At 38.9% G+C, this 27,733-nt stretch overlaps 1 protein-coding gene across 1 annotated transcript; it reads left to right on the forward strand.

Annotated features, from left to right (window-relative positions):
- Positions 1-702: 702 nt before the first annotated feature.
- Positions 703-27,430, forward strand: peli2 (pellino E3 ubiquitin protein ligase family member 2). Its single transcript, XM_082143843.1, has 6 exons — positions 703-1,042; positions 12,071-12,200; positions 20,607-20,708; positions 21,820-22,017; positions 22,287-22,475; positions 24,729-27,430. The coding sequence occupies exons 1-6, from the start codon at positions 966-968 to the stop codon at positions 25,317-25,319; spliced, it is 1,287 nt and encodes a 428-aa protein (XP_081999969.1). The 5' UTR covers positions 703-965; the 3' UTR covers positions 25,320-27,430.
- The last annotated feature ends 303 nt before the right edge of the window (positions 27,431-27,733 follow it).

Here is a 27,733-nt window from a genome sequence, read left to right on the forward strand (position 1 = left end):
ATAAGTTTTGACAAAATATGTTTTTACATTGCTTTAACTCATCAAAATAATTTAAGCAATTATTCACTGTTCATTTTTCAAGTCAAATTTAAGTTGAAATAACTTAAACATCCAAGTTGATTGTACTTACAAAATTAAGGCAGCAAATCTTTTTTACAGTGTTGTGGAGGTTTGTTTTAAATCAGAGCATGGAAACACATTTATTTGATTACTGATATGCAGGTTACTGTTATTAGGAGTGACACTTAAAAAATTAAAATGTAAATCATTTTTTTCAAATTGATATAATTATTATGGAAAATACATATTTATAATTGTTGTTTTTATTATTATTTACGTAGTGCATAAAACTGGATAAGGTTCAAATAAAAAACGGCTCATAATTTAGTGTACCACTTTAAATATATCTAACTTTCAGTCTTTGTTTACATAATTGAAGGTGCCGCCTCAGACCGCCGTTGTGTTGGATTGTGCCGTTAGAGGGGGCGCATTTTTTTATTTTGAAAGGTGAAATATCTCAGGATCAAACTTTCCATAACAGTTTATGCAAACGAAACACAGGCCTCACAAGTATGTACGCATACACTGATCGACGATGACTCAGTTAGAACATTCGCTTTAATCATTGGAAAGTTTCTTCCCACTCTCCCCCGCGTAAAGTCGTTATAAGTGAATGGTACGGTCCACCCCCTACGAGTACTGTTTTTCTTTCAGCGGATGGAAGCATTAAGTTATTCGCTCTTCCCATGATGAAATGTCTCCGAGACTCAAGGCTTTAATTTTAAAATTTCTGTCGGATGTACGATTTCATTGATTATTTTTCCTCAGAAAAGTACAACGCAAGATTGGGAGCAGGTAAACGGGTAATATGGCAGTTAGGACCGTCCTTTGAAGTCTTTTCCCGTTTCGTCGCTGGATTGATCGTGTAATTTAGTGAGGGGCGCTGTGTTGTTTGAAAAAGCCTCATGTTTTCAACGGGTCAAGAGGAGCACTGTGCGCCCACCAAAGAGCCAGTGAAGTACGGCGAACTGGTGGTTTTGGGGTGAGTCCATACGCGCAGCTTTTTTCCCCTCCTCATAATGTGTCCAATATTGACGAGTTCACCCGACTTTATCTGTATTATTTGCTGTTTCCAAGTTCCATACTTTCACTTGCCGTAGGTAAGTTACTCTCACAACAGGGCTCTTCAGGAACTCTCTAGCATATTTTTGAGCCGCTATTTAGTGGATAACCGCGTTTTTAGAGAGTACGGAAATAGTTTGTTTACCCACTTGATATTGGTGTGCAGTGCGCGAGACCTCCCAGCTCTTAAAATTCACGCGCTCACGTTACTGCACAAATGAAACACGTGCAGTCTCTGTAAGCTTACGGGAGCCAGATTGATAAATACATTTAAGTTAGGCTATTATTATGTTTATGCACGAAAGCCGCCATCTAAAGTGATCTTGTCGATGATGTAGAAACACAATTATTGACTATGATGTGCATTTTACTCCATCGTGGATGGTTTTGGCTGGGAGTTGGTTTAATCCCAGACACGTATTGGAGCCCCAGTGTTCGGGTCTTGATGGGACTTTTCTCATGGTGCTCGTTCATCATCTGTACGGGAAGTCATAACGAGATGAAGGGCGGTGGAGGAATTCGGAAGCAGCCCACTAAAGTTATTGGTCCCCCCCCCTCCTTGTCTGTGACTGAGCAAAGAGCCTGTCTCTGTTTTACAATACCCCCTCCTAGCTCTGCTGGGTTGTAAATCACAAATGTTCAGTGATCTAGAGCAGGGGGTTTCAAACCATTCCTGGAGCACCGCATATGATGGATGTCTGCATCATTAGTTCATTAGAAGATGCTCTGTGTGTTGATCTGGATGTTTAACTTAAAGGATCTCAGGTGTACTATAAAAGATTTTGTGGTTAACGTTAGTGTGACTGAACAGGGATTTTAAAGCTATACCTAAAGACTACTGTATCATTTAATACGCACATGTATAAGGCCTCAAAATTATCAGCACGATCTCAACTTTGCTGAAAAACCGGTTGTACACAATGGTTGATGGTTTACACTTTTTAGGAAGTAAAGCTTCTTTTAGTATTATTTTAAAACGACCCCCTTTAGGTTGTGGTTCACCTTTGATTTTAATTATTTCGTTTTTTTTTTTTTTATAAACTAAATGTAAGAATAACTGATATGAACACTTACTGGACTGAAGCAACTTAGATGTACTTGATTTATCCAGACTTAACTTTTTTTTTTTTTAAACCAATATTTAAAATTGGGATTATTAAATGACATGACATTTGTGTACATCTCTCAATCATCATTGCATTATATGTTTTGCCCCTCACAATAAAAAAATGCAGAGTTTTGATCATAAAACTAAGTATTTAAATTATATTATTGAGAGGTTTAGGCCGTTTCTCAATATAAGCAATCTTGCGTCATTGTTTTCTTTTTTTGTGATCAATTATTTATTTATTTTCTTACATGCGTCCTTGTTTTCTTGTACTACGTCATCAACTGTTCACTTCCAATACTCAAGAACGCGAGTACAGAGGATGCATGAAAGTACCCGGATGTGTTCTTGATATCGAGAATGCATCTAATGCAGACTTGAGAGAATCGAACCGTTAGAAATCCCAGAAGACGCTGCGGTTGGAGGCCTGTAAGCTTGCTTACTTAAAGGGTTAGTTCACCCAAAAATAAAATTGTCATCAATTACTCACAATTACTGTCATTCCACACCCATAAGACTTTCTTTCATCTTTCATCAAATGAAGAACTTTTTGATGAAATCTGAGAGCTTTCTGTCCCTCCATTGACAGCTACACAACTACCACTTTGACGCTTCAGAAAGTTCATCAAGAGATCGTAAAACTAACTCAGCGGTTTAGTCCAAAATCTTCTAGAGACATGATCACTTTTATATGATGAACAGATTGTATTTAGGCTTTTATTCACATAAACATTCATGGTTTATTCACACAACATGGCTCAAGCATGTTCGCTTGATGTGTGAGAACCAATGAGGTTCATTCTTGTGTGACGCAGCACGTTTGAGCTTCTGTTTATGTTCGCTGATCAATGTTTATATGTGAATTAAAGCCTAAATTAAATATTTTCATCATATAAAGCGATCGAGTCTCTTTTGGACTAAATCACTCTAGTTTCATGATCTCTTTATGAACATTTTGAAGCATCAAAGTGGTAGTTGTGCAACTGTTTATGGAGGGACAGAAATCTCTCCGATTTTCAGATCTTCATTTGTGTCCCGAAGATGAACGAAAGTCTTACAGGTTTTGAACGACATGAGGGTGAGTAATTTAATGACATTATTTAAATTTGAGTGAACTATGCCTTTAAGAGATTGCCGCCGCAAACTAGCAAATACGTGACGGCTCGTGAAAGTAAACATTTATCTGTTTGCTTTGCTTTTAATAAAGTGACCTGAAGAAAGCCTGCAGTATTTATATTGGCATATTTAAAATAATCTTAACATTGACATAAGCATAACATTAAACATATACTGATTTTTACAATTACACACGGCAAAATAAAATTTTATTAAACAAGATATGAAAATAATGCCTGTAATAATGAGAAATAAATGTTTAAATTGGTTAACATTTGTGATGTGATTGTGCATTGGATGTTACTCATAAAGGCTGGGAAGGTCAGTTGAGTAACAAGATCGCAGCACATCTCACAAAGTTGCGTTCTGTGTCCTCTTGTCCTTCAGAGTTCGTTCTTTCAAGATTACCTGGCAAGTTCTCCACGAGAACGCAAGTCTGTCCTTGGAATTGAGAAACAGCCATAAAGTGACAACTTGATATTTAGACCATATGCTTTTTATGCAAGTTAGTAGTCTGCTATCCTGTTATAATGATCTCCTTGGTTTACATTACAAGCTATCAGTATTTCATCTTCCTTGTTGGCCATACAAATATCAGCAACTACTCAAATTGCATATTTTTACTCTGTTTGGGCCTCAAATTAGGTCCATATTCTCACTTTATTATTCTATATGAGCCCTAAAAGCCTGATGTATCAAATGATATTCGACAAAAAAACTAATTATTTTAGAGGTTTCAAACATTTTCTCTGAAGGTTTAAAATACTGTTCCATTAAAAAACTTTTTTTTAAACTTATTTTCAGACTTTTACATGAATAATATAGCAATGAGAGTTGATACACTAGGGACCCGTGTGTTCTTGAATCCTGAGGTCCACATGTTTTTCAGTCTCCAATTTGTAGGCCAACCTGTCTGCAGGCATCCTGGGTTCCCTCAGGAATCTCCTATGTTTTTTCTTTTTCTTTCTTTTTTTTTTTAGAATAGTGGTTTTATATTTGAGTAAATTAAGAAGGTCTGTGGTTATTAACATTACTTGAAGCGAGTTTCATGTTTTGTTTTATAACATGGTTTCACATCCTTACGGTTGTCGGAGTCTTAATTCAGCAACTTTCATTTTTAAAAACACAGCAGCTTTAAAATTCACATTATGCAACTTTTGTAGAACAAAATAAAAAGGGTATTTTCAAGCATTACATGTTATGAGAGAGCCTAATTCTCAGTGCAACTACAGTTTTTATTTGTCTTTATGAAGAATATAATTTCATAGTCAAATATGACCCTGACATGACCGCTTTTATGAGAATAATATGCCCTTCAAGTGGAGTCAGAAATATCATAATTGCGAGTTCTGAGTACGTGAATGACCAGCTGAATAAACTGAATTCTACATGAAACACAAGTTTCCAACATCAGAAGTGGCATGTTGATTTAAAGATAATATAATATAATATATCAGTAATCTATAGGCTATAGTATAGAGATCAGTAAGTAGAGATCAGTAAGTGGATTGCAAGTCTGTAGTAAATAATAATTTTGGAAGTTAATCACTTGACTTTCACAGTTTGCTTTTTAACATTTTACTTTTTAAATCATTTGAAATTATATAAATGAATAACTTTCTTAATGCAATCTGATGTTTTTTCGTTCACTGTATAATTTGTTTGTCTGCTTCCATTTTATGTTTCCTTCTTGAATGCATGACTATTGTAATAACACAAATGCCCAACTCAAGGCTGCATAATTTCAGTATCTTATAAAAGGTAACGCATCTTATGACTTAAATCGCATGTAACTGTAAAGGGTTAATCAGTAGAATTTTGTGGTTGAGTGTGTTTTTGTCTTTTATATGTAAAGTGAACAATCTTGTATTTCATAAATGAATCACATGGTATGGTGAAATATTTGCTGTTCTTGGAGTGTTTGATTCATAGAATTTGAAGCCTTCTGTGTATGAACCAAACATGCCTATCGTAGCATATATGTGACCCTGGATCACAAAACCAGTCATAAGTCGCGCGGGTATATTTGTGGCGATAGCCAACAATACATTGTATGGGTCAAAATTATCGATTTTTCTTTTATGCCAAAAATCATTAGGATATTAAGTAAAGATCATGTTTCATGAAGATATTTTGTATATTTCCTACCGTAAATAAATAAAACATTAATTTTTCTGAATGAATGCATCAGTCGTGAACATAAATGGACAACTTTAAAGGCCATTTTCTCAATGTTTAGATTTTTTTGCACCCTCAGATTCCAGATTTTCAAATAGTTGTATCTCGGCCAAATATTGCCCTATCCTAACAAAGCTTATTTATTCAGCTTTGAAGTGATGTATAAATCTCAATTTCGACAAATTTACCCATGTGACTGGTTTTGTGGTCCAGGGTCACATATTCCTTAAAAAAAAAAAAAAAAAAAGAGAGAGAAAAAGATCAACCTACCAACTTTCTGCTGGCCTGATTCATTGGGGTTGCCTGGCATTGGCTGCTGGCACACACAGAGCAGAGGCTGAAAGAGGGCATTATTGATCTGGGCACAGGCAGATCTGAGCCTCCAGTCCTCCTCTCTCTGTTCATTGTTCTCATTAGACTGACTGAGCTTTTTGAGAAGGCTTTGTGGGACACGACAAACCTCGAAAATGCACCTTTTGTAATGTTGTCTTTCCTCTGTGACTGATAGCTGTGGGGAGATGGATCTCGCTGACTCTAAAGTTTCTGCCAACTCACTGAGACAGCCTTACAATCACTATCATTCAAACTCTGATCTCTGAAAGGAAGACGTGATCAACCTAAAGGATTTCAGATGTATTGTAAAGGTCTCCCTGATTTATGTAATTAAAATCTAAGTGATTTAACATGGTGATGACAAATGATAGGCTACACTTAGTGTGTATGTAAAGATTAATGTGTTTTATAGGGGTAGCTTGTCTAACAGCACAGAAAGCGTATAGTTTGTAGATGTATAAGCTGAGACTAGATGTCAGAATAGATCTGTGCATTAAGGGTACGTTTACACAACAAGAATGATAAAAGCTGATTTATTTTATTTTTTTCGTGCGTTTTCCCACGGATCCATAGCCTGGGAAAACCCAAAATTTGAGATTTGCTCTGCAAGTCCGTCTGGCCAAGAGCCCATTCAAGTCCATTTCCAATTTTTCCAAATCGAGGCACCAATCACAAACGTTGAGGCGGGCTTTACACGATGACGGTCGCTCTGACTGGTTTTAGGTCTATCCGATTGCGCCCAGAGGCATTTGAGCGACGTCCGTCAGTGACGCCCCTTTGGAAATGGGCTGTGAATTAACCTTCCCCAGACCCACTCTGTTACAACTGAGAAGGGTCTGGTGTTAACCAGGCTAACAGATCCCCGTAAACGTTTAAAAAACGCTGTTCTGCTGCCAGGCCAGTAGTTGGCAGTCACTTTGTAAAGGGAAAAACTCTACGCCTATAGACTGAACCCATTATAGAGAGCCTAAGTCCCTCCCCTCCGCTTCCGGCTCATGGGACCTTATTTCGGAAAAAATATGTATGGTAGTCAATGGCGAGAGACCACTTATCTTTTTATTCCGTCTGAACTGTGCCCTGAATTACACATGATGTTTGTCAATTTAAAAGATAATTATGAAAGTCAAGAAAGTCGCAGTTTGTCATAAAACAGAAGAGTAACATTTAGTTTTATGTGAAAATCGCTCCATGAACTACATCTCTCGTCTCGCACTATGTACGTATGTGTGCAGTCTGGTACAAAACACTCAGGCATGACGGCGTAACGTTACGATTATAACTTAAGTCTTATAACGTAAGACTATAGAAAAAATGACAGACATTAGCTTCAGTAAAGTTAGCTTCATTCATTGAGAGAAAAGGTATGACGTCACATGTGCGCCTTTTGGGTTTGTAGTCTTTGTAATTACGTATTTTCACAGTCTTATACCTCAACAGTTTTACATCAAACTACGACTTTCTTGACTTTAAAATGTATCTTTTAAATTGACAAACATCATATGTGTAAGTCAGGGCACAATTTACACAAGATCAAAATATTTGTTGTCTCTCGCCATTGACTACCATACAATATTTTTCCGAAATAAGGTCCCATGGTGGTCCACCGGAAGGGGAGGGACTTAGGTTCTCTATACGCATGTGCATGATGTCACCGTTTTCACAAATTCACATTTTTTGTAGTTTACATGGAGATTATAACTGTATCGTTTTCAAAAACTTGCACTTTAAACGTTTACGTTTTCAGGCCCCCAAACCGCTGTGTAAATGAACGTCTAAAACGCATGAACACGGTGTCGTGGTAAAGGCCGTTCACACAGAACAGGTTTTTTCCATTCCACCGTGCAGCTTTTTCTTTGTAAACATGCACTTAGATGAACATGTTTGACTTCTGCACTCGCTTCTTTTGCAGAGTCTTGCGCATAACAAGCTTTCTAAAAATGTAAGGGCTTAAGTTACAATAAGTTCAACTTTAAAAAAAACCCGCATCTCAATACTTTGCTTTTTTATTTGATTAATTCCACTGCTTTTGTTCTGTGTGAATGGCTCCTAACACTGTGTCTACACTGGAAGTGACATTTTGTTTATTTTTTCATTCCTGCGCTGCTTTTCCATAGTTTTTCTATGTAACATGCGGTAGAATAGATAGTTTGATCGTTGCGCTCGCGGATCACATCTTTTGCAGTGTCTTGTAACACCCCATTCTAAAACTTGCTGCTTAAGTTAAAAGAAGTTAAAGTTTTTCACACCTGACCTGTTAGTGTTATCATCCATTTCAGATAAACACATCCTTAAATAGCCATCAAACTGTGATGGGCCACTTTTCATACTGCTAGACATCATGCTGTCTCCATCTGAAAGCTAAAGTAGCTGCTTTGCTTTCATGTAACACCGTCTAAGAGAACTGGTTACAGACAGACTCCCATGGCACCATCATGTCTAATGATCTAGAACAAATTCAAATGAGCTTTGGTCACAAGCAAGCAAGCATTTAATGCCTATTTCTTGCTAAAAATGAAGTCATACTTTGTCTAGTTTTAACTGAGATGCCTTTCTTTCCACGAACTGCTCGCACATAATCGAGGGATAAAGGCAGAGAAGAATGCATCTTCAAAATCTGTCCGGATAAAGACCTCTCAGTAGACAGGATGTTACATATTTATTTGATTCAGACATGCCTTGATACTTTCTCAAATTGTGTAACATGTCTGTTGATAAGCATCAACAGTACAGGATGTTGAGGCCTTCTTGTAAGTGCGTGCTGCTGACATCATGCACACTCTAGACAGCCGATTGTAGATTAGCATTTTACTCTGAATCCTTGTTCTCATAAATGCTGTATGAAAAGGTCCAGGATGCTACCAGGAAAATCTTATGGAGCAGAACAAAAACTTGACTGGATGACATTAGAAGCTGGACTCGATGGGAAGAAGTCTTTTTATTGACAGCAATTAGTCTAAGGTGTTTATCTATGAGTAACTTATAATTTTTTATTTTTTTTTTACTCACTACATGTGTGTATAAGGAATAAAAGGAGTGTATTTTTTTTATGACACACATTTCTCCTCTCTATGAATAAGTGACAATTACATGTTACTACCCAAGGGAAGTAACTTCATGAGAACTACACCTGCTCTTAGACAGGAACATTAATATAATTTAAATTCAAGGGCTCTATTTGACTAAAACTTGAATAGTGTCTGAATGTAAGGCTGATGTAACAAAATGGCATGACATCATCACTATGAAACGGCAGCTCTATGAATGGCGTTCGATGCCTTTTCTTTCCAAATAAAGTCCTGTTTTGCTCATTGTGCAGTAGAAACGACAGGGTTCCCACGGGTCCTTGAAATCCTTGAAAGTTTGTGAATCAAAAAAAAAAAAAAATTCAAGGCCCTGGAAAGTTTTTGAAAATAATCATACATAGAGACAGGTCCTTGAAAGTGCTTGAATTTATTTTGTGCGAGAAGTTTTCTGGAAAAAATTCCATATTCCCTCAAGTCCACTAATGTGTTATTTCGCCAACACTTCGTGGCTTATGCATACTAGCTTGCTTGATTTACGTTAGTTACGCGCATTTTCGCGTTACGTTAAGTGTTTCCCGTTAAGTGCTTTCGCACCAAACTACAACGATGGTACCTCAACGTTTCATGCAAAAGTTAATATCAGATCATTTTAGAATACAGTATAGGATGTACCGAATATTCTTCAGTTTTACACAAATCAGAAATACGACAAATAGAATATTTGATCTCTGTCATATGGCCAAAAAAATGGCCATATGACCATTTTTTTGTCTCTTGTGTTTGAGACAAAAAAAACTGTAACAATGTATCTTACAAGGTAACGCGATGTAACCTCACTTGAAATGTGTCCCCACATTAAGTCCTTGAATTTGTGGATATTGGACCTGGAAAGTTCTTGAAGGTCCTTGAATTTGAAGTTAACCAAGGTGTGGGAACCCTGTTAATAGCGCTGTAATGGTGTTCACAGATCTCAAACCTCATTTGATCTTAAAGTGTAGAAAAGAGTGAAAGAGAACTGTTCTCTTTGCATTCACATTGTACCTTGACCATGCATGCAGTGTTCCAGTCAGAACTTTTTTTTTATTTGTGTTTTGTTGGAGAACTGACGGAAGACATTTGAGCTTCTGTGTTAAAGTTTCTAAATGTGGTGAAATGCTGCACGCATCACTTTTTTTTTTTGTGAACTGCTGTCATTTTATTAGATTTGTATCATAACTTGTGGGCAGAAACCTTTCAGTTGTTGCAAATTTGAAGATAAAGTGCATTTAATGCTCGTTTTAAGCGAGCCGTGCATGGAGATGGAGTTTGGGTGGGCGAACCTCTGAGTCTGCAGGAATCACTGTATCACGAGCTCCTTGTGTGCTGATTGTATAACGCCATCGCTACTCTTTAAAGGGGACCTATTATGCCCCTTTTCACTAGATGTAAAATAAGTCTCTGATGTCCCCAGAGTGTGTATGTGAAGTTTTAGCTCAAAATACCCGACAGACCATTTTTACATCACCTTTTGGGGCTCAGAAAAACATGCTGTTTTAGTGTGTGCCCTTTAAATGCAAATGATCTGCTGCTGCACGGCACAGGGGGCGGAGCCTCACGAGCTCGCGCTCAGTGTCAGAACAATCTCATCTCACGGAATGATGATAATATCAAAACAGAAACTCTCAGTTACGGTGTTCATTTCGACCCGGAGTCGGACAATAATGCCTACAGAGTCAGACAATATATGCTGTATGGAGATGGAACAGGTATAGTTTAGTTTAATTACAGTTATAACGTACGTGTCATTGCTTGTATCCACTATTAAGCCTGCTGTAGAGCAGGGGCGTGTCTAGAGGGGGGGCACGGGGTGGCACCGGCCCCCCCTGGAATATGACTGGCCCCCCCTCCAATCTCATTGGGTTAGATTTATTGTCAACCTGAAAATGCCCACCGCACCACTGGACCAGAGCGCTGTCAATCACTGCTTGATTTGAGACTCGCGCGAAGAGAAAGCAAGCACAGTTGCGCGTTTTGAAAACAGGAGGAGCGATACACCACGACATGTCAGTGTTTACGGTATGTAGCCTACATGTATGATGAGCGACTGAGTGACCTGGGAGTGCTCCGTGTAGAGTCACGGAGAGCCAAGTCCCTGGACATGGATGACTTTATCAGACTATTTGGTAGCCAGCACAAAAAAACGCAGGATACAGCTGTTCTGAGGCCAGAGCATAACACATGTGATGGTGCAGTTAACCCACAGGAACAGGCACATCTCATGCTGAGAATGTTTACACACACACACACACACATTTAATTTTTGTGTTGAAAATAAAGTAATGCAAAAAGTAAAGTAAATAAAATAATGTTAAATTACTAAATAATGTCTGTGTGATTTTTATTTATTATTTATTGGAACAGAACCGTGTTATCTAATCCATGCAAAACACAAAAATGTAATACCATCTATATTAGAGCACTTGGCATTGCACAAGATTTTGGAAATCGTGCTTAATATTTTCTAAACCAGTATTTATTTTCAGTTTAATTTTCTGATTGGCCCCCCCCCTGACTGGTTCTTGGTCCCCCTGTGCCCCCCCCATTTATAAAATCCTGGAATCGCCCCTGGCAATGGCGGATGTGTACAACTCGCTGTGAACTCGCTCAGGGCGGGTCTATGTTAAAACCGCAGTGTCTGTCAACATTCGTGGGCGGGGCCTTTGGCTGTTGTGATGTCACACCAGCCCCATGGCTGAAAACAGGTCGTTGGGAGACACTGCTTATAATTTATGGGGATTAAAAAAGGAGTTAGTGTATTTTTATCACTATAGGGTGGTTGTGTACACACACACTGCCAACACACATTTATGTCCAAACACCATGCAAAAGTGAATTTTGCATAATGGGTCCCCTTTAAAGCACATGGTGCATACTGTCTAATATACATTAATTTAATTGCGGTTGGATAATCGTTCAGGGGCACAGTTAATTATGCAGCGCGTTTTGAACGACTGGCATTCCAGTTCAAATGAAATCTGTGTGGTTTTCCGGATTCTGTTGGTCTGCTCGTGTGGCAGGGATCTGTAGAGCCGTGAAGCACCATTCTCTTGCTCTGGAAAATAATATTCTGTGTTTGACTCCTTTTAAAGTGGTCTTTCCCTAGTCACTCATATGGTGTTGTCTAATTAATTTTTCTTTTTTCCTTAAACAGGTACAATGGTACACTTCCCAATGGAGACAGAGGGCGAAGGAAAAGCCGGTTTGCCCTTTACAAGAGAGCCAAAGCCAATGGTGTCAAACCCAGCACTGTACACATCCTTAACACACCACAAGCCAGCAAGGTAATCGCATATCATCCATAACTGGGAAACCTAGGCTACCTTCTTTTTCTTTGCATAGTAAAATAAAACATGTAGCTGTACTGCCTTTTTTTTTTGCCAAATAATTTTGTCAGAGAAATACCTTAACCAAATTTAGTGTGTTGATCTTCCCTCATATTTAACATTTAAAATGTACCGGTATATATTTTCCTCATATTTTGATGGTTTAAGTGAACTTGTTGGATCATTTAAAAACAAATATCCCCCTCCGGACATAACTTTTGGCTACTACTACATCTGGTTTAAGAAATGCTTTTTTGGGGGGGCATTAAATAATGGTGCAAATCCCAGTAAATTGACTAGCACAAACCTTAGTAAATCACCTTGCATGATTCATTTAAATACTTTCCTCTTATAATTTGGTCTGAAAGGGAAACTCCTACAAATGCATATGCAATAAGGTCAGTCGCAAAAATCACCCTGTCCACGTCCTTTCAGTGCTAATTTTTAACTGCATGTCTTAAGTAAATCCTGACAGTATTTTAATGCCAAAAGAGAGTTTGCGCTGGTGCAAGCTGTTAGTAAATTTGGCCCTTAGAATTGACGCACTTAAGACTAAAATTTTACTCAGAGCGGCTTTATACATATGGACCCAGAAATTGATTCCTAGAGTGAACTTGAATGAGCCTAAGATCATTGTGGTGATGGAGAACATCTGGATGCCTGAGTTTAGGGGTTCTACCTTCACTCTCCATCCCGATTACCAGCAAACAAAAAGTACTTTAAGTACCTGAACTTTATTGAGCATCTAGAAAGGAAAACACTGAAATACCTTTTCTCACAATGCATATTCTGTGCAATGAAGCCTGAGATTGTCTTTTGTATTTCGCTTCAACCATGAAACCAAATGCAATTTTATATGCTTGCTTGATGGTTTTGTTTGTGTGTATTTGTCACACAAATGTGCCATTTATGCATTCTGAAGTATTTAGAATCATCGAAAATTGGGATGCATCAGAGATTTGTTTTCCCTCTCTCCCACCCCAATAATATACTATTATAAATAATCTGACATTAATGGCACAACCAAATGCTTTGCCCTTTGGAAGGTGTTGCCTTTCAGTTTATATTTTACAGCAAGGGTGTGTCAACTCATTTTAGATTGTGGGCCATGGAGAAAGGTTAGCTTAGGGGCTGATTTGTGTTTGTTAAACCATGCTGTACCATGCAAGCGCATGACCAACACTTGATTCTGGACTTGACAAGCTCCAGAAGACCGTCTTTATGAGATAGCAATACATGGAATTTGAAATTAATTCTTTCACAAGACTTTCCAACTCCACATAGCAGAGAAAAGTTGTAGAGCATGTTGGATTATTGCCCAGTTGTGAAGCTGCGCAATGCAGTGTTTAGTTAAGAAGTATTGTGACTTTTAGTTTCTCCAACACGATGGTTACGATAGCATATTTAACCCCACCTTTAAATGGTTGCTACTGGGACATTCTTCAGAGATTTACAGGGAACATTTACTAAACATGGGTGGGGTTGAGTTGTTCACTCTCATTCAGAGCAGCCTCTACCAATAAACAAATCTGTGCTGATACTTGGCCATCTCCAGATGTTGTTGTGAAATGCATGGAGCTGGATCAGAGACTATCATTCCCTCTGACACTAAAAGTTTATTTTTATTTTTATGACATGATATCGTTTTGAATGCTTTGAGCAGCCAAACCACATTGGTTTAGTCCAGCCCACATTGTATTAACTCCAATGGTAGTATTACAGTGGTAGTATTTTGATCGTACTTAACTTGAGGTTGGGAACTCCTCCTCTGTGATTGCCTTTTTTTGCCGCTGTTCCAGTCAACTGAAGGAAAACTGCCAACAGTCGGCATTGTCTCTGGAGATCTTTCTCGACGAGAGCCGCTTCATTACAGCATGCAACTATTGTTCTGTTCCAAACCTTAGTGAGCTGTCCTACTAGACCACATGTCAAGGCATCAAAATACTACCACTGTAATACTACCATTGGAGTTAATACAATGTGGGCTGGACTTTAAAAGTTGTGGTCTGGCTGCTCAAAGCATACAAAACGATATCATGTCAACACAACGATTAGGGATGTTCTGGTCAGGATTTTTAGCAGCTGATACCGACTAGTACCAACAAACATTCCTAGAGCTTCTGAACAAATGGTTTTTTTTGGGTTGTGGACTGATGGGGCAGAACCCGAGGTTACCCCGTGAGTCAGTCCTAGAGCTCCTCCTGTCCGATTTTATGGAGAAATCGGGTCCATCGGAGACGTCAAAAGGAATGCTTAGGCCGAATAAAACACCACAGACACGGTGTGAGAGTAAAACTATATGCAAAATATGTGGTTTATTCTATTCTAGAAGTTTATTCTATGTATCATCTTTTTACTACTTGAATTCATTTTACTCTAATTAATTTTATAGCTGTTTCATTTATCTTTTAATTCCTTTTATAACTGTTTTAATTTCCCTTGCTTTTATTTGGGGACTATTTTCTATGCAAAGCACTTTGAATTGCCATAGTTTGATATTTTAATTCCTTTCTATGTAAAGCATTTTGAATTGCCATAGTGTATGAAATGTGCTATATAAATAAAATACCGATCACGATCATTCACGCTTCATATAAGTGATATGTAAGCTCTCTGTTGACTGTCACTGTTAACCGCTTACACCCTGAAGGCATTTTAACGATTTCACATGATTTCAAGTGGCATACTTAAAAGAAATGGCTTCTAACAAAACAAAAAACAAGGTATCGTCAATTACATGGTCTTGATAGAAACCTTTTAAATTTAAACAAACAAACAAAAAAATTTGATCATGTTTGGAGGTTATGTTATGTTAAACACTGCTGAGAACCCCCCCCCCCCCCCCCCTAAAAAGCAATGCATTTATTTTGTTTTTATTCATGCCTGACATTAGGAGAAAGAATATATGACTGGTTATAAAATCAAGTTTGGGCTTGTTCACAATCATGTCCGATGGATCTGGGCCAAATTTTGTGTTTATCTCAAAGCAATTTAAAGATGGCATTTGGAAGCATAGTAGCCTTTTTATCAAGGGCCCAAAAACCTCTCCAAACAAGTGATCTGAGTGTTTTACTGAACAGAACTACTTGCACGTGTAAAGGTCACAAAGCATAAAAATATTTGTAATTATATAGAATAACTAATAAGATCCTGGTTGATGAGTGATGATCTTCCAGCCGTGTGCTCCTATTCTATGGCGCACGATTAATCAAGACTTTTTAATCGGAGCGATCGATCCAATCCAAGTGCGCTCCAGCTGTAAAACCGTGTCCGATTGGTTTCTATACATCGTCTCTACCCACCACACCCGAGATCCAGTTTACTGCGTCCTGATCACGACGCGATCGGATCCCGGGAGTCGTATAGCTTTAGCCAAGCAGAATGTCGTGTCACTCCGGGAGGATTCTCTCAAGATCTACGCATGATGTTATTTGGAGTGGGCTCGTTTGAATCGAGACAAACTGCTCTAAATGAAAATGGCTCACTAATGTTTATTAAAGTTACAAAGCAGAACGTGGTGCAAAAGCCTCATCTGTATATGGTTTACATTTGGCGTCAGCGCCAACTTTTTACAGTTTTACGTCATCAAATTGTGTTGCCATTCAGGAATGGCGTCTACTAGAATAGACTTTGTAAAAGGGCATAATATGGCATTTTTATTTTAATAATCCATAGTAAAATGTCTTTTTTTTTTTTTAAAGGTTTAAAATAACAATGCAATGTAAACGTTCCCAGTTAGTGACCTTTTCAAACACGTTTACAGAGGACAACCAATTTGAAGGAGGTCATCTACAAGTGGCCAATTGATCATTGTGCTTGTTTGGTCCATGATCAACAGAGCTGCTGCTTTATGTCACATGCTGAGAATAGAATAGCCATGGCATTGTGCCACCTTACATCCATTATCCTTCTTAACTCCTCAATCTTTACCTGCCTGATTCTAGCAGGGCTCTCTGCTTCTCTCTCAAGTTTTCTGAAGTTTAGTCCTCAGTAAAATTGCTATGATATCTTAATTATCTCACCAGTATCAGTGTTCAAATGGATTAGTGCTTGTTAAAAAACGCACTGTCTTGCTTTTATTTTTAGTTTAAATTAAAATTAAATTAAGTTAAACCCATAAACTGATATAAAAATATAACCCCCGGTATCGCCCCCTCACACTGCGAATAACTAGCCTAGAAATCTCGACGCACACTAGCGGCAGTACATTTTATTTTGCAGCCAGTGTCGTCAAGCAACTCTCCGTTGGCTTGCGAGCTGGAAAAACCAAACTCTAGTCAGGGCAATCACATCGTGTATAGAGTCGGTGGGCGGGCTTAACATAATGACGGCATAGTTGTGACGGTTCCGCGTGAATTCCCTGCTACTTGAAAACAAAGAAGAGCTGCTGCTGCTGGTGAACAGCGGTCTTTCGAATCGGCTTTGGCCGTGAAAACGCTCTGGTTGGTTGTAGCGCTATCCTATTGAGTGCAGTGGGAATTTGAAAGACAACCGTTTATCCCGCCCCTCGGATTGAGCCCTACCAATGGTGTGTTCCCAGACCAACATCTTGATGTGGGTCTGGCTTGTCAGACTAGCGAATAACCAGTATTACCATATAAGCACATGAACCACAACTCTTCAATGCTTTCTCAGTTATATAAAGGCGTGGAAAAACAGCCAATCGTAGTGTGAAACATTAAAAACCCCGATATACTCACGGCGAAGTTCTTTGCTTAGCAGTAAAACGAAGTTCGAAACACGTGAGCAGCGATTATACTGTTGTCGAACATCCGACGCCGCCCACACTGTTGAGAGCAACGGTTGGATGAATATGTAAATATGTGCTGCACGCTTTCCTCTCAACAAAATTAACGCACAACAAATTTGAGAGAACTACTTTTTTAAAATTTTAAATAAAGCATAAGAAAACCATCTGATCATAGCAACGTGGATATGTTTGAGCGAGCTCTGCAGTTCAGCACTGTAGTAAAGTCGCATCACGTTTATTTATATAACACTTTATACTATAGATTGCTTCAAATCAAGGAGCTTTACCGTATTAAACATGAAAAACCGTGTCAGTGTCTCATTTCATCAGAAGTACAACTTCATTTTTCTACTATAAAGCAGCTCTCTAGTGTGTTCATGTTTTTACTCCCAGACGTCTGTCCTCGACAGTCTGTACCGGATAAATGAACCGGAAAAGATTTCCACATGAAAGTTCTTTAGACGGTCACACACACACTTCTGCACCTAAATATTTTTTCAGTCGCACAAATTAATTTAGCAAATGTCGCATTGTAGAGCCCCGTTTAGTTACTTTTAAATGGTATTTTTTTTCAGTGTCATTAAAAAAAAGAATGTGATATATTTGTGATTGTTTGTTTTATACACAGACCCAGGCTCCGTTATTAAAGTCCCATGAACGCAAGGAATGTTTTCTTCTCGCCATGAAACTCGCTGGCATGCTGTATTTCTGGGGATGTTTTGTTACTGTTGGCTGCTTATTATCCGTCCGCAGTGCCTCGTCAGAGCTGAAAATATCCCAGCGCAGAGTCATCTGTGAATCACGCTGTTCTTTGGGGTCACAGCGATCTGAGGTGGAAGGCCTTCCATGTCTTCAGGCGTCGCTCTGAAAGGGTTAACCAGAAAAAACGGCCAGTTCTCCGGCAGTGACACAAGTGCAGCTGCATCATTGTAATGTTAAAGTTGAACAAAGAACAGGCTCTGTGATTACTCACAGTGCACCAGCGAACTCCTTTCAGATAATGGGTCACAAAATGTCACTAAACTATTCCAGGAACAATATGTGATTGTTCACGGATGTCTTGGAGGTTTGTTTCAGAGGTTAGAGTTGTTGCCACTTGCATTGTGGGCTGTCCAGTGCTGATGGAGGGTACAGTTGAATTGGATCCTGTGGCTTGAGGTTGGTGGCCACAGCATCTCATCTCATCATGTGTTTACGACAAACGCGAGGCTCAAGCTGCTCCGGCGTCTCACAGATGGAGCTGCTTCAAATACCCTGTTGCCCAACGGGTGCGGCTCCACTAGCTCTATTGTTTGGGGTGTTTTCGTAGCTTTTGTGGCCCACTGTAAAACAGCAGTGGGGGATGGATAGCTGGATGGACCCCCTGTTGTGACCTGGCAGTGAGCATGGAGAGCTGCCTAATGTTTCACCCTCAAGCCTCTTTGTTCCACTTTACTATGGGCACAAATGTGCCACCAACAACAACGGCCCAAATTTTAAACTGGAAGCCGGTCATTCACGCCAAACTAAGAGTCCCGTCACAACATAACTGATAGAGCTTTGGACTGAGGCTGGGTGGGTTAGATAAAAATAAACAATATTCTGACATTTTCCCTTTTGACAATGCTCAGTATATCTGTACTCCTGTGTTCGTTCTGAAATGGCTTAAAAAGGCAAGTTGTCTTAGAATCCATAATTGTGTTCAGACGACTAACTACCACAGCCAGTTAGATTAAACTATTAATGCAAATAATACTAATGATATTCAATTTTGTGTTTATGCATCAGCATAATACATTAGTAAGCAGCTAGAAAATGGCTTGCCAGAACTTGCCAGCCTATCATATTCCTTCCTGGCCAATTTTATATATATTATATTTTATGCTTTTATATTCTTTACAAGTTTCTGTTAAATTTGCTTGTAGTGTTACGTTTTATTATTTATGAAATATTTAAATAAATCTAATTTCTGTTGTGTACTACATGCTTACTGCTAACAAATTTTATCAAAAATGCATAATTTGTCAAGTGTTGCACACCTTTCTCTGTTGGGCTCCATCTGGTTGACGCACACTCGCTTTGTGCACTCTCTGAAGTTTATTTTATCAAACTTGCTTGCTGTTAAGAATAACAGTTTGGAAATGTTAAATATGTGCAGCCCTTTTTAATTCATAATCTAACTGTAAAATGTAAGTTATGCTCTGGCTAAAGTATCTCTTCGTGCAAAGCATTTTATATGCTTAAACGTATTTCAGATCCTGTCTACATTGATTTTAAACTATTCATTAAAGAACTGAATTTGCGGAAGGGAATAAAACTCTAAAATATCTGCCGTAACTCTTATACTTGTGAGTTGTGAGACACGAGTGAGCACAAACTTTCACTTTTTTTTTTATTAAAGTTGCATAAAGCGCATTTACATGACTTCGATTTTAATGTTTAACTCGCTGAACAAAAATCAATTTGAATTAAGCTTTTTTTTGGGGGGGGATTAGAAAATATACAGACTCAGCCAGCATCTCTATTTAGTCTGGGATATTACTGGGCATATGTGGGGCGTGAAATTTTGGCTTTTAGTATGCATATGTGAACTGCTTGTGACCTCCAGTGTTATTGAGAACAGTGTTATGCACACTCACACAATCCTGTGCTTGGCATATGAGCGGACAGTGAGTTTTAAAAACAGTAATGCATTAAATAGTGTTGTACAGAAACAAACCACCTTCCTCTCTCGGCTGTGTTTTTCCATTGTTGCACAGTGTAGTAACATGACCCAGTTTCCACTCCCTTTTGAGCACACGTGATAGAGATGTGGGTAATTTGGAAATCACAGATTAGAGGAGAGAAAGGGTGAATCAGGAAGCGAGAGAAAATCACACTGGGAAATTGGCTGTTTAAACACTGTGGTTTGTCTCAAGCCACCAGAATAATGTTTACACACACTCTGCTTTGAAGTGAACTCAATTCAGATCATGCATGCATATCTGCGATGGCTAGTTTTCTTACTTCAAGTAGAAATGATAAAGAGTAGATCTCAAACCATACTTTTTCATGTTGTTAGTCATGTGATGCTTGCCTCTTCTTACACTCTTGACTTGAATAATGTATGATTTATTTATAACAAGCCGCATATGACAGCTGTCTCAGTAATGAATGTTTGATGGGGTGTGTTTCACATACACACAATAAAACGCACAAAATTCTACATGCTGGTTACAGTGGTATTTTGGACCAACTTTAAACATTTTTAAAAGGCCAAAGTTATTAGTAGTGCTGCTTGCTAACCTTTCACATTTCCGTTTTAGAGGGTAAAGGGCATATAGAGGGATCATGTGAGGCCATAGCAAATATTATTGCAGACTTCCCTTTTGCTCCACATGCATCAAAAAGATTCATAGCAAGTTTTCATAAAATTCTAAATAGAAAAAGACATTGATTATGCCGTTTTTCCTCATTGTCCTTTTGCCACTTTCTCAGTACCTATATTTGAAGCTGTAAAGGTTTTAAAGTTAAAGGTTTGAACAATGCAGTGATATACAAACTACATTTTCACAAACTGTGTGCCACTGTATTAGATGAGCAGGAAACCCTCCCTGACAGACGCTTTTGTTGTGTGTTGTGTTGTGTTGTGACAGGCAGTGAACTGTAAGGGCCAGCACAGCATCTCCTACACGCTGTCCAGAAACCAGACGGTGGTGGTGGAGTACAGCCATGACAAAGACACAGACATGTTCCAGGTACTGTTCTACAAAAACACCCTGAAATATCTCCTCCACTGTTCAGTGTCTGCCTGTTGACTGGGAGTTGGCAAATCTGTTTCTCCAACTTTAATATGTCTGACCTCCACCAAAGCTAATCAAGATCTGTATATGGGACACGGTTATATCAGCTCCCCAAGACACGTGCTCAGATACAGGGTTGCGCATGTGTGGTTGTTTTTTTTGGTGTCTGGTCTGCGCACGAGGGATCGAGTCATATAGATTGACTATAGAAGAAAAGCGAAAAGGGGAACCAGCAACAGGGACAAAACAGAAACTCTCTATAAAAAGGAAATAAAGTGGAGACCGTCACATCTTTATTTCAGTACAAGTATTTATAAACAGGATTTAGTGCAATAAGCACCTCTCTATTTTTGGGAATTTCCATCCCACTTTTAAAACTAAAATAAGCTCTTCAAACAAGCCCTAGCACATGTTAACCATCCTGTTTACTGTTGAGACAAAATAGTGTAGGGACAATTGTCACTCAGCTCAAAACCATACAAAACAAAGTCTGAAACACACCTGGAGATTTACAGAATCTTCATCTGAAATGTGGCTATTTTTAGTTCAAAAGGGACCATTTTTGTAACCATGTATACGTCTTGACTATTTTAAATGGATGCTGTACTTTTCAACTTTCTATTCATCTCGTAATCCTGAAAGTAAAAAATGTCAGTTTCCACAAAAATATTAAGCAGCATGACTATTTTTAGCTGTGTTAAGAAATGTTTCTCACGCACCAAGAATGATATTAGAATGATTATTAAACAATCATGTGACACACATTGTTCCTGTCTTCATTCACCTTTGCCATCACAGGGAAAAGTTACACTTAAAATAGAAAACTGCTATTTTTTCACTGTATTTTTGATTAAATAAGAGATGATCAAAAACATAACTGCTCAAAAGTTTGGTGTTTATAGCATTTAGTGTTTATTATAATTATTAATAATATAATAAAATAGGTTTTCCCTAATATTGTTATTTCTGTCATGACCTAGAATATAATTATTCGGACAATTGTTTGCAATGAGAAGAACACAATATTTTAAGTTGTAGAAACTTAATTTCTTCTTTTCTATCTTAGATCGGACGATCAACGGAGGGCCCTATTGACTTTGTGGTGACTGACACTGTGTCAGGTGGAGGGGAGGGTGAGGAAACACCCATCACTCAAAGCACCATCTCCCGCTTCGCCTGCCGGGTGGTGTGTGAACGTAACCCGCCATACACGGCGCGCATCTACGCTGCAGGCTTTGATTCTTCCAAGAATATATTTCTCGGAGTAAGTGTGTTTTCTTGCCTGGTCTTGAAATGGAATTGTCTGTGGGATACATTTCTCATCGGAGATACAAGCTTAATTAAGCTCTTATTTATAAATGCTTGTGTATGTGCTGTCTGGGTAAGTATCCACTTCTGCTGATCCAGTGGAACTGATCTAAACTTACCTGGTAAATATAGGTGTGTCAGGCTAACTGGAATGACTCACCCATGTGTAAACTGAGCGCACACATTTTTTGTTCATGTATAGTAATTAAGTCTCTCTCTCTGTAGGAGAAAGCAGCCAAATGGAAGAATCCAGATGGTCACATGGACGGTCTGACAACCAATGGTGTGCTAGTCATGCACCCACGGGGCGGGTTCACAGAGGAGTCCAAGCCTGGTGTGTGGAGGGAGATATCAGTGTGTGGAGATGTTTACACACTGAGGGAAACACGGTCTGCTCAAACGCGAGGCAAACTGGTTAGTGTGTCAGCTGCTCAATTTAGTGTACAATGTAGCCATTCTCCTTCACTCGTCAGTTCACTCACCATTGTTTTTACACTTGTGATATAAATTCAAACTCAAATTTAAAGGAATGCCCCACTTAAAAATGAATTCTTATTTATTCGCCCTCATGCCTTTCCAGATGTTTATGACTTTCTTCAGATGAGATTTTTTAAAAAACGAAACTCCAAATTTAAAGGAATACCCCACTTTTAAAAATGTAAATTCTCTCATTTACTAACCCTCTCATGCCTTCCCAGATGTTTATGGACTCTCAGAGATGGATTATAGCTCATTAAACGATGAGAATATCCTTAAGCAATCATCTAGACGTGATTATCTAAACTGCAGATCAAGATCAGTCAGGAAGTTAATTGGCTCTCGTTGAGGTTCCAGACTATAAAGTTGGTGCGCTACTAGTGTAGCAGTGAGGACTCTAGGAATGCGAGGTGTACTGGTTCAATCATGTTACGGATGACCCCTAAGCTGAGTATTCAAGAGGTCACCATCACCATGCCCTGACTAGGACACTCTAGCTCATTCTCATTCAGACCATGTTTGTTTGGCTGTGTTCAGCGTTTAGAAATTCATAGTTAATTATGTGCCATGTTTGAATTTTGGGGGTTAAAGACGGTGTTCTTTTAATGGAGTGTAAAAATGTTTGTTGATTTTTAGTTATTAAGAGCCATGCTATAAAAGCCCCAAAGTATGCTTTGAGTATTTGAACCTCTAGCTCCTCCTAGAGCACAAATGTGGTTCTGCACGCTTTCATTGTTACCATAGCACCAGTTTCAACACCACAACAAACTGTTTTGCTAATGAACACTACTAAAGGTAATGGGCTTTATGCACAGCTACACTACTTCCTGAACTTCAGCCAGCTCTTTGTTTCCTGTCTGTCATTATTGGACAAACTGATTAATCCAGGTGTGTCTGACCTCAGTAACAATAATCAGACACACCTGGATTAATCAGTTTGTCCAATAATGACAGACAGGAAACAAAGAGCTGGCTGAAGTTCAGGAAGTAGTGTAGCTGTGCATAAAGCCCATTGACACACATCTGTGAGGTTTGATGTAGTATTGACACTTCACTTTTGTTTACTTGAGAAATAAGAAAAACTGAAACAAATTACAAGCAATAGAGAAAACAAATACACAATTTAAATAAAACTGTACATTACTTTATACTCTTAGTAGAGGCCTGATTATTTATTAGGCATATACTAAGAGTATCTGATTCAGAAATTGAAAAACAATATCTATCCATCCATCAAACCGCTTGCCTTCTGTCGGGTCGTGAGAATGCTGCTGTGAAGACCTATGCAAAATTTAGTGTCTCCAATTGACCAATGCTGCTTGTCTTTGAGTTGTGGGGAAAACCGGAGCACCAAGAGGACACTGGGAGAACATGCAAACTCCACACGGATGCCACTTTTCCACTGACATGGTTCAGGTGTGGGTTCCGGATCTGTCCCAATTCTCAATGAGCTGGGGGGTTGAGAAATGTTGACACCGTTTATGACGGTCTCATGGAGAAATGCAGTGTTGAACATTGCATTGATGCATTGCTCCTTATGTCTAAATATATAAAACGGTGCGCGAGTGACTAACTCAGAATCATGTAACCATTCGGTTCTCAAGTCTGTGGAAACGAGCTCCAGTTTGCCTGACCAAAAATTGTCTGTCGCAAACCAGCTGCTTAAGAACGGGCTCTGGCGCACATGAATTTATCATATACACTTACTGGAGTTATGGTTTTAAATCCTAACGGTGTAATTCATTACTGATTAGGTATTCAAACACTACTGGCTGCGTGCTGCTAATGATTAAGACTATTACAAACCATAGGCTAAACTATAACCTGCATCCAAATTTGATTACCAGCTCAATTGGAAAAACAATTCTGAAAATGTCTTTTTGCCCTTCAGGTATTCTTGTTTAAGACAAACTGGGTTCAAAAGGTCAAGACAGAATTGAGAACAAGCCTCAAACCTGCGATTAACTAGCAGTTTACTAGTTAGACTTCTATAATCTGAACATCTATAATCCTTGATTCGACTCCCAGCTGAGACAGGAGGACTTTGCATGTTTTCCCAATGTTGGTGTGGGTTTCCTCCGGGTGCTCTGGTCTCCTCGCAACTCTACATAGGACAAGCGTCTTTTGGAAAATGGATGTAATGCTTGTAATGAATGCATTGCTCAGATGTTTGCTTTATGTGCCGCTCAGGTGGAGAGTGAGAGTAACGTACTGCAGGATGGCTCTCTGGTTGACCTCTGCGGAGCCACGCTGCTCTGGCGCACAGCCGATGGCCTTTTCCACACCCCCACTCAGAAGCACCTGGAGGCCTTACGGCAGGAGCTGAACGCAGCCCGGCCTCAGTGCCCCGTGGGCCTCAACACCCTGGCCTTTCCCAGCATGCAACGCTGCAGCCGTGCCCTGTCCAGCGGACCCACCCAGGAGGACAAACAGCCCTGGGTCTACCTTGCCTGTGGCCACGTTCACGGCTACCACGACTGGGGCCACCGTTCCGATCGAGACGCCAACGCTCAAAGAGAGTGTCCCATGTGCAGAACCGTGGGCCCCTACGTACCGCTCTGGCTTGGATGCGAACCGGCCTTTTACGTAGATACTGGCGCACCGACGTATGCCTTCGTACCTTGCGGTCACGTGTGCTCTGAAAAGTCAGCCCGATATTGGGCGGAGATCCCTTTACCGCACGGCACCCATGCTTTCCACGCGGCCTGCCCCTTTTGTGCCACCCAACTCAATCTGATGCAAAAGTGGGCCAAGCTGATCTTTCAGGGGCCTGTAGACTGACACCATACAGGAGGGTATAATGAACTGCTGGACAGTGGATTATGTAATTGAAGTGGAATCCAGTATGCTGAAGGACAGTTGGTATAAGGACTGATTCATACCGCTAGCTGTGAAGCTGCCCTTGAAATGCTAATGCAGGAGAGCATGCGTTTGCTCCGATGACATGGTGAATGACAGGAGGTGTTCGTCATGATTTCCTGACTGTTATTTTGTCTACCGGCCCACAAGATGTCAATTCACACCCAGCATTACCACATCACTCAGGAGATTTAATACATTTCTATATAGGACACTTGGCTTTAGACTCGAGGTGCTTCGTTTGGTTCTTGGTGATCCTGTGGAGTTTTGTTGCTTTAATGATCTTTCCACTGATGTCCAAAGAACTCGATTTCCTGGTTCTAGTGTGTCGAAGGTTGGAACTGAACTGTGCAGGATGGTCCGGAACCCCATGAGCAGGATCCATTATTTTAAGTACTTCAATGTGTGGGAACTCCCAGAGGTCAGAATCCCATATCCCAAATTCCACTGAGGGCTTCTACCAGGATGTACTAAATTGTTGGAGCAGTGTTTTGGGAACTGCAATGCTAAAATGGCGGTTTCCAAAGATTATAAAAAAAGGGTGATTCTGTTTAGTTTTAGTTTATCCTTTATATGAAGAGCTACCAAAATAACACTCCTAAAGGATTCTGCAGGAATACCGATCAGTGGAAGCTTCATTTTCAGATGTAGTTAGCCTAGTCCTCCATGTTCACCTACTTCAGTGAGCTCAAGTATTTGGAAACTAACACATTTTTCTTTCTTTTTTTTTTTTGGTCTCAATGGTCGAAGATTTTAATCTTTTGATGTTAACGGTATTTTTATTCATACCGGGCTAACCGGTAACAAAATTAAAGGATGTTGCCAAATATTTTTAACAGATAAGTTTGTAACTAAAAGAATAGTTCCTTAAAGCGTGTTCCAAATATATATATATATTTTGGTGCTGTTCATTGCTTGCCACTTGTTCATTTTCCACATGTTGATGCACAATCAAAGCCGATGTGAAAACTGTGGACTTCTGCAATCAGCTTACAGTCTTTTCTCAAACAAACATGGAAAATTATTAGATCGAGAATTGAAAACAATGATGGTCGAGGTTTATGACAGAAGACAGACCGTGATCGCTTGCTAACCATTTCTCATTGGTCAAAATTCATCCCATTTCAACTGTTTTATAAGCTTATTATGAGATTAAAAATGACTTATTCTACTATTTTCCTAAAATTTATACAGAGATGGTTTCTTATGCCTAAAGACATTTTTACAGGGGGTGTCGAGAAGCTTTTTTTTTTAGGCACACTGAAGGGGTATTTTTTTAAACTCTTGCCTTTTTACTCACTGAAAAGTATTTTACTACACACACAAGCCCATGTACAGTTTGTTTGTTTTAAAACAGATACTAATATATTTATTCAGGTATGTACTTTTACTGTGTGGTAGGTGTCTGTATGAATGTATCCGCTTGATCAACATTCATTGAAGTGTGTGTGTGTGTGTGTTGCGTCCACGCTCAGCCTGTGAACAGTCATTAGTCAGATATTCTTTAATTAATGCTCAAACCTTCTGGCCTTGCTTGTTTTAGCTAAATAACCCATGATTCCCACCACACTCAATGTTACTTTCAGACCCAATATGAACACTGTAAAATCACCGTAGATTTTATTTGTAAATGAATTATTGAAATGTTCTGTTGTCTCTCTATATATTTGTCTGGATATACAGGCAAGTTGTTGTGGTGTGATTTATACATGCATTTTAGAGGGATGTTCTGTAAAGCGGATGATTTGCTTTCTTGAAACATATCATTGTGAAATCACAAGCAGAATGAACTGGGAATGGGGAGTGTATTTACTTAAGCAAAGCTACTGTTTATTAACAATGATGCTGATATGAGGCTCATGTAGCATTAAACGAAAATAAAGCCAAACATGTTTTTCTGTTTAAAACGTCAAAAAGGATTTTGTGAAACTTTTAGTTTTTTGTTTTGTCTCTTCAAATTCCAAGGACAATTCATGTGTAAGCATTTGTAAATTTCAGCAAAATTAGGCACAATAAAACCATTACACAACAGAGCTTTAGTGTTTTAATTTCTGTGTTTGAACACTAATAGTGTAAAAATATTACACAAAACTGTTCAGTCCACTTGAACATTCATCATCATTCATTCTTAATGATTTAATTTTTTTTATTGGGTTTCAGATGCAGAAAAAAGTGAGCTTTGGAAATAAGGTTGTAATTTAAAAAGTAGTTCATCATGTAATTATGTTTGTCTTTGCATAATAATAACGCTCTAATCTATGGTTTGGTTGAAAAAGCATGTTTAAATAAAGGACATTTCTCTATCAAAGAACAGATTTATTTTTTTAGTGTTAAAA

This window comes from Leuciscus leuciscus, assembly GCF_965113295.1.
Source record: "Leuciscus leuciscus genome assembly, chromosome: 17".
NCBI classification, from domain to species: Eukaryota; Metazoa; Chordata; class Actinopteri; order Cypriniformes; family Leuciscidae; genus Leuciscus; species Leuciscus leuciscus.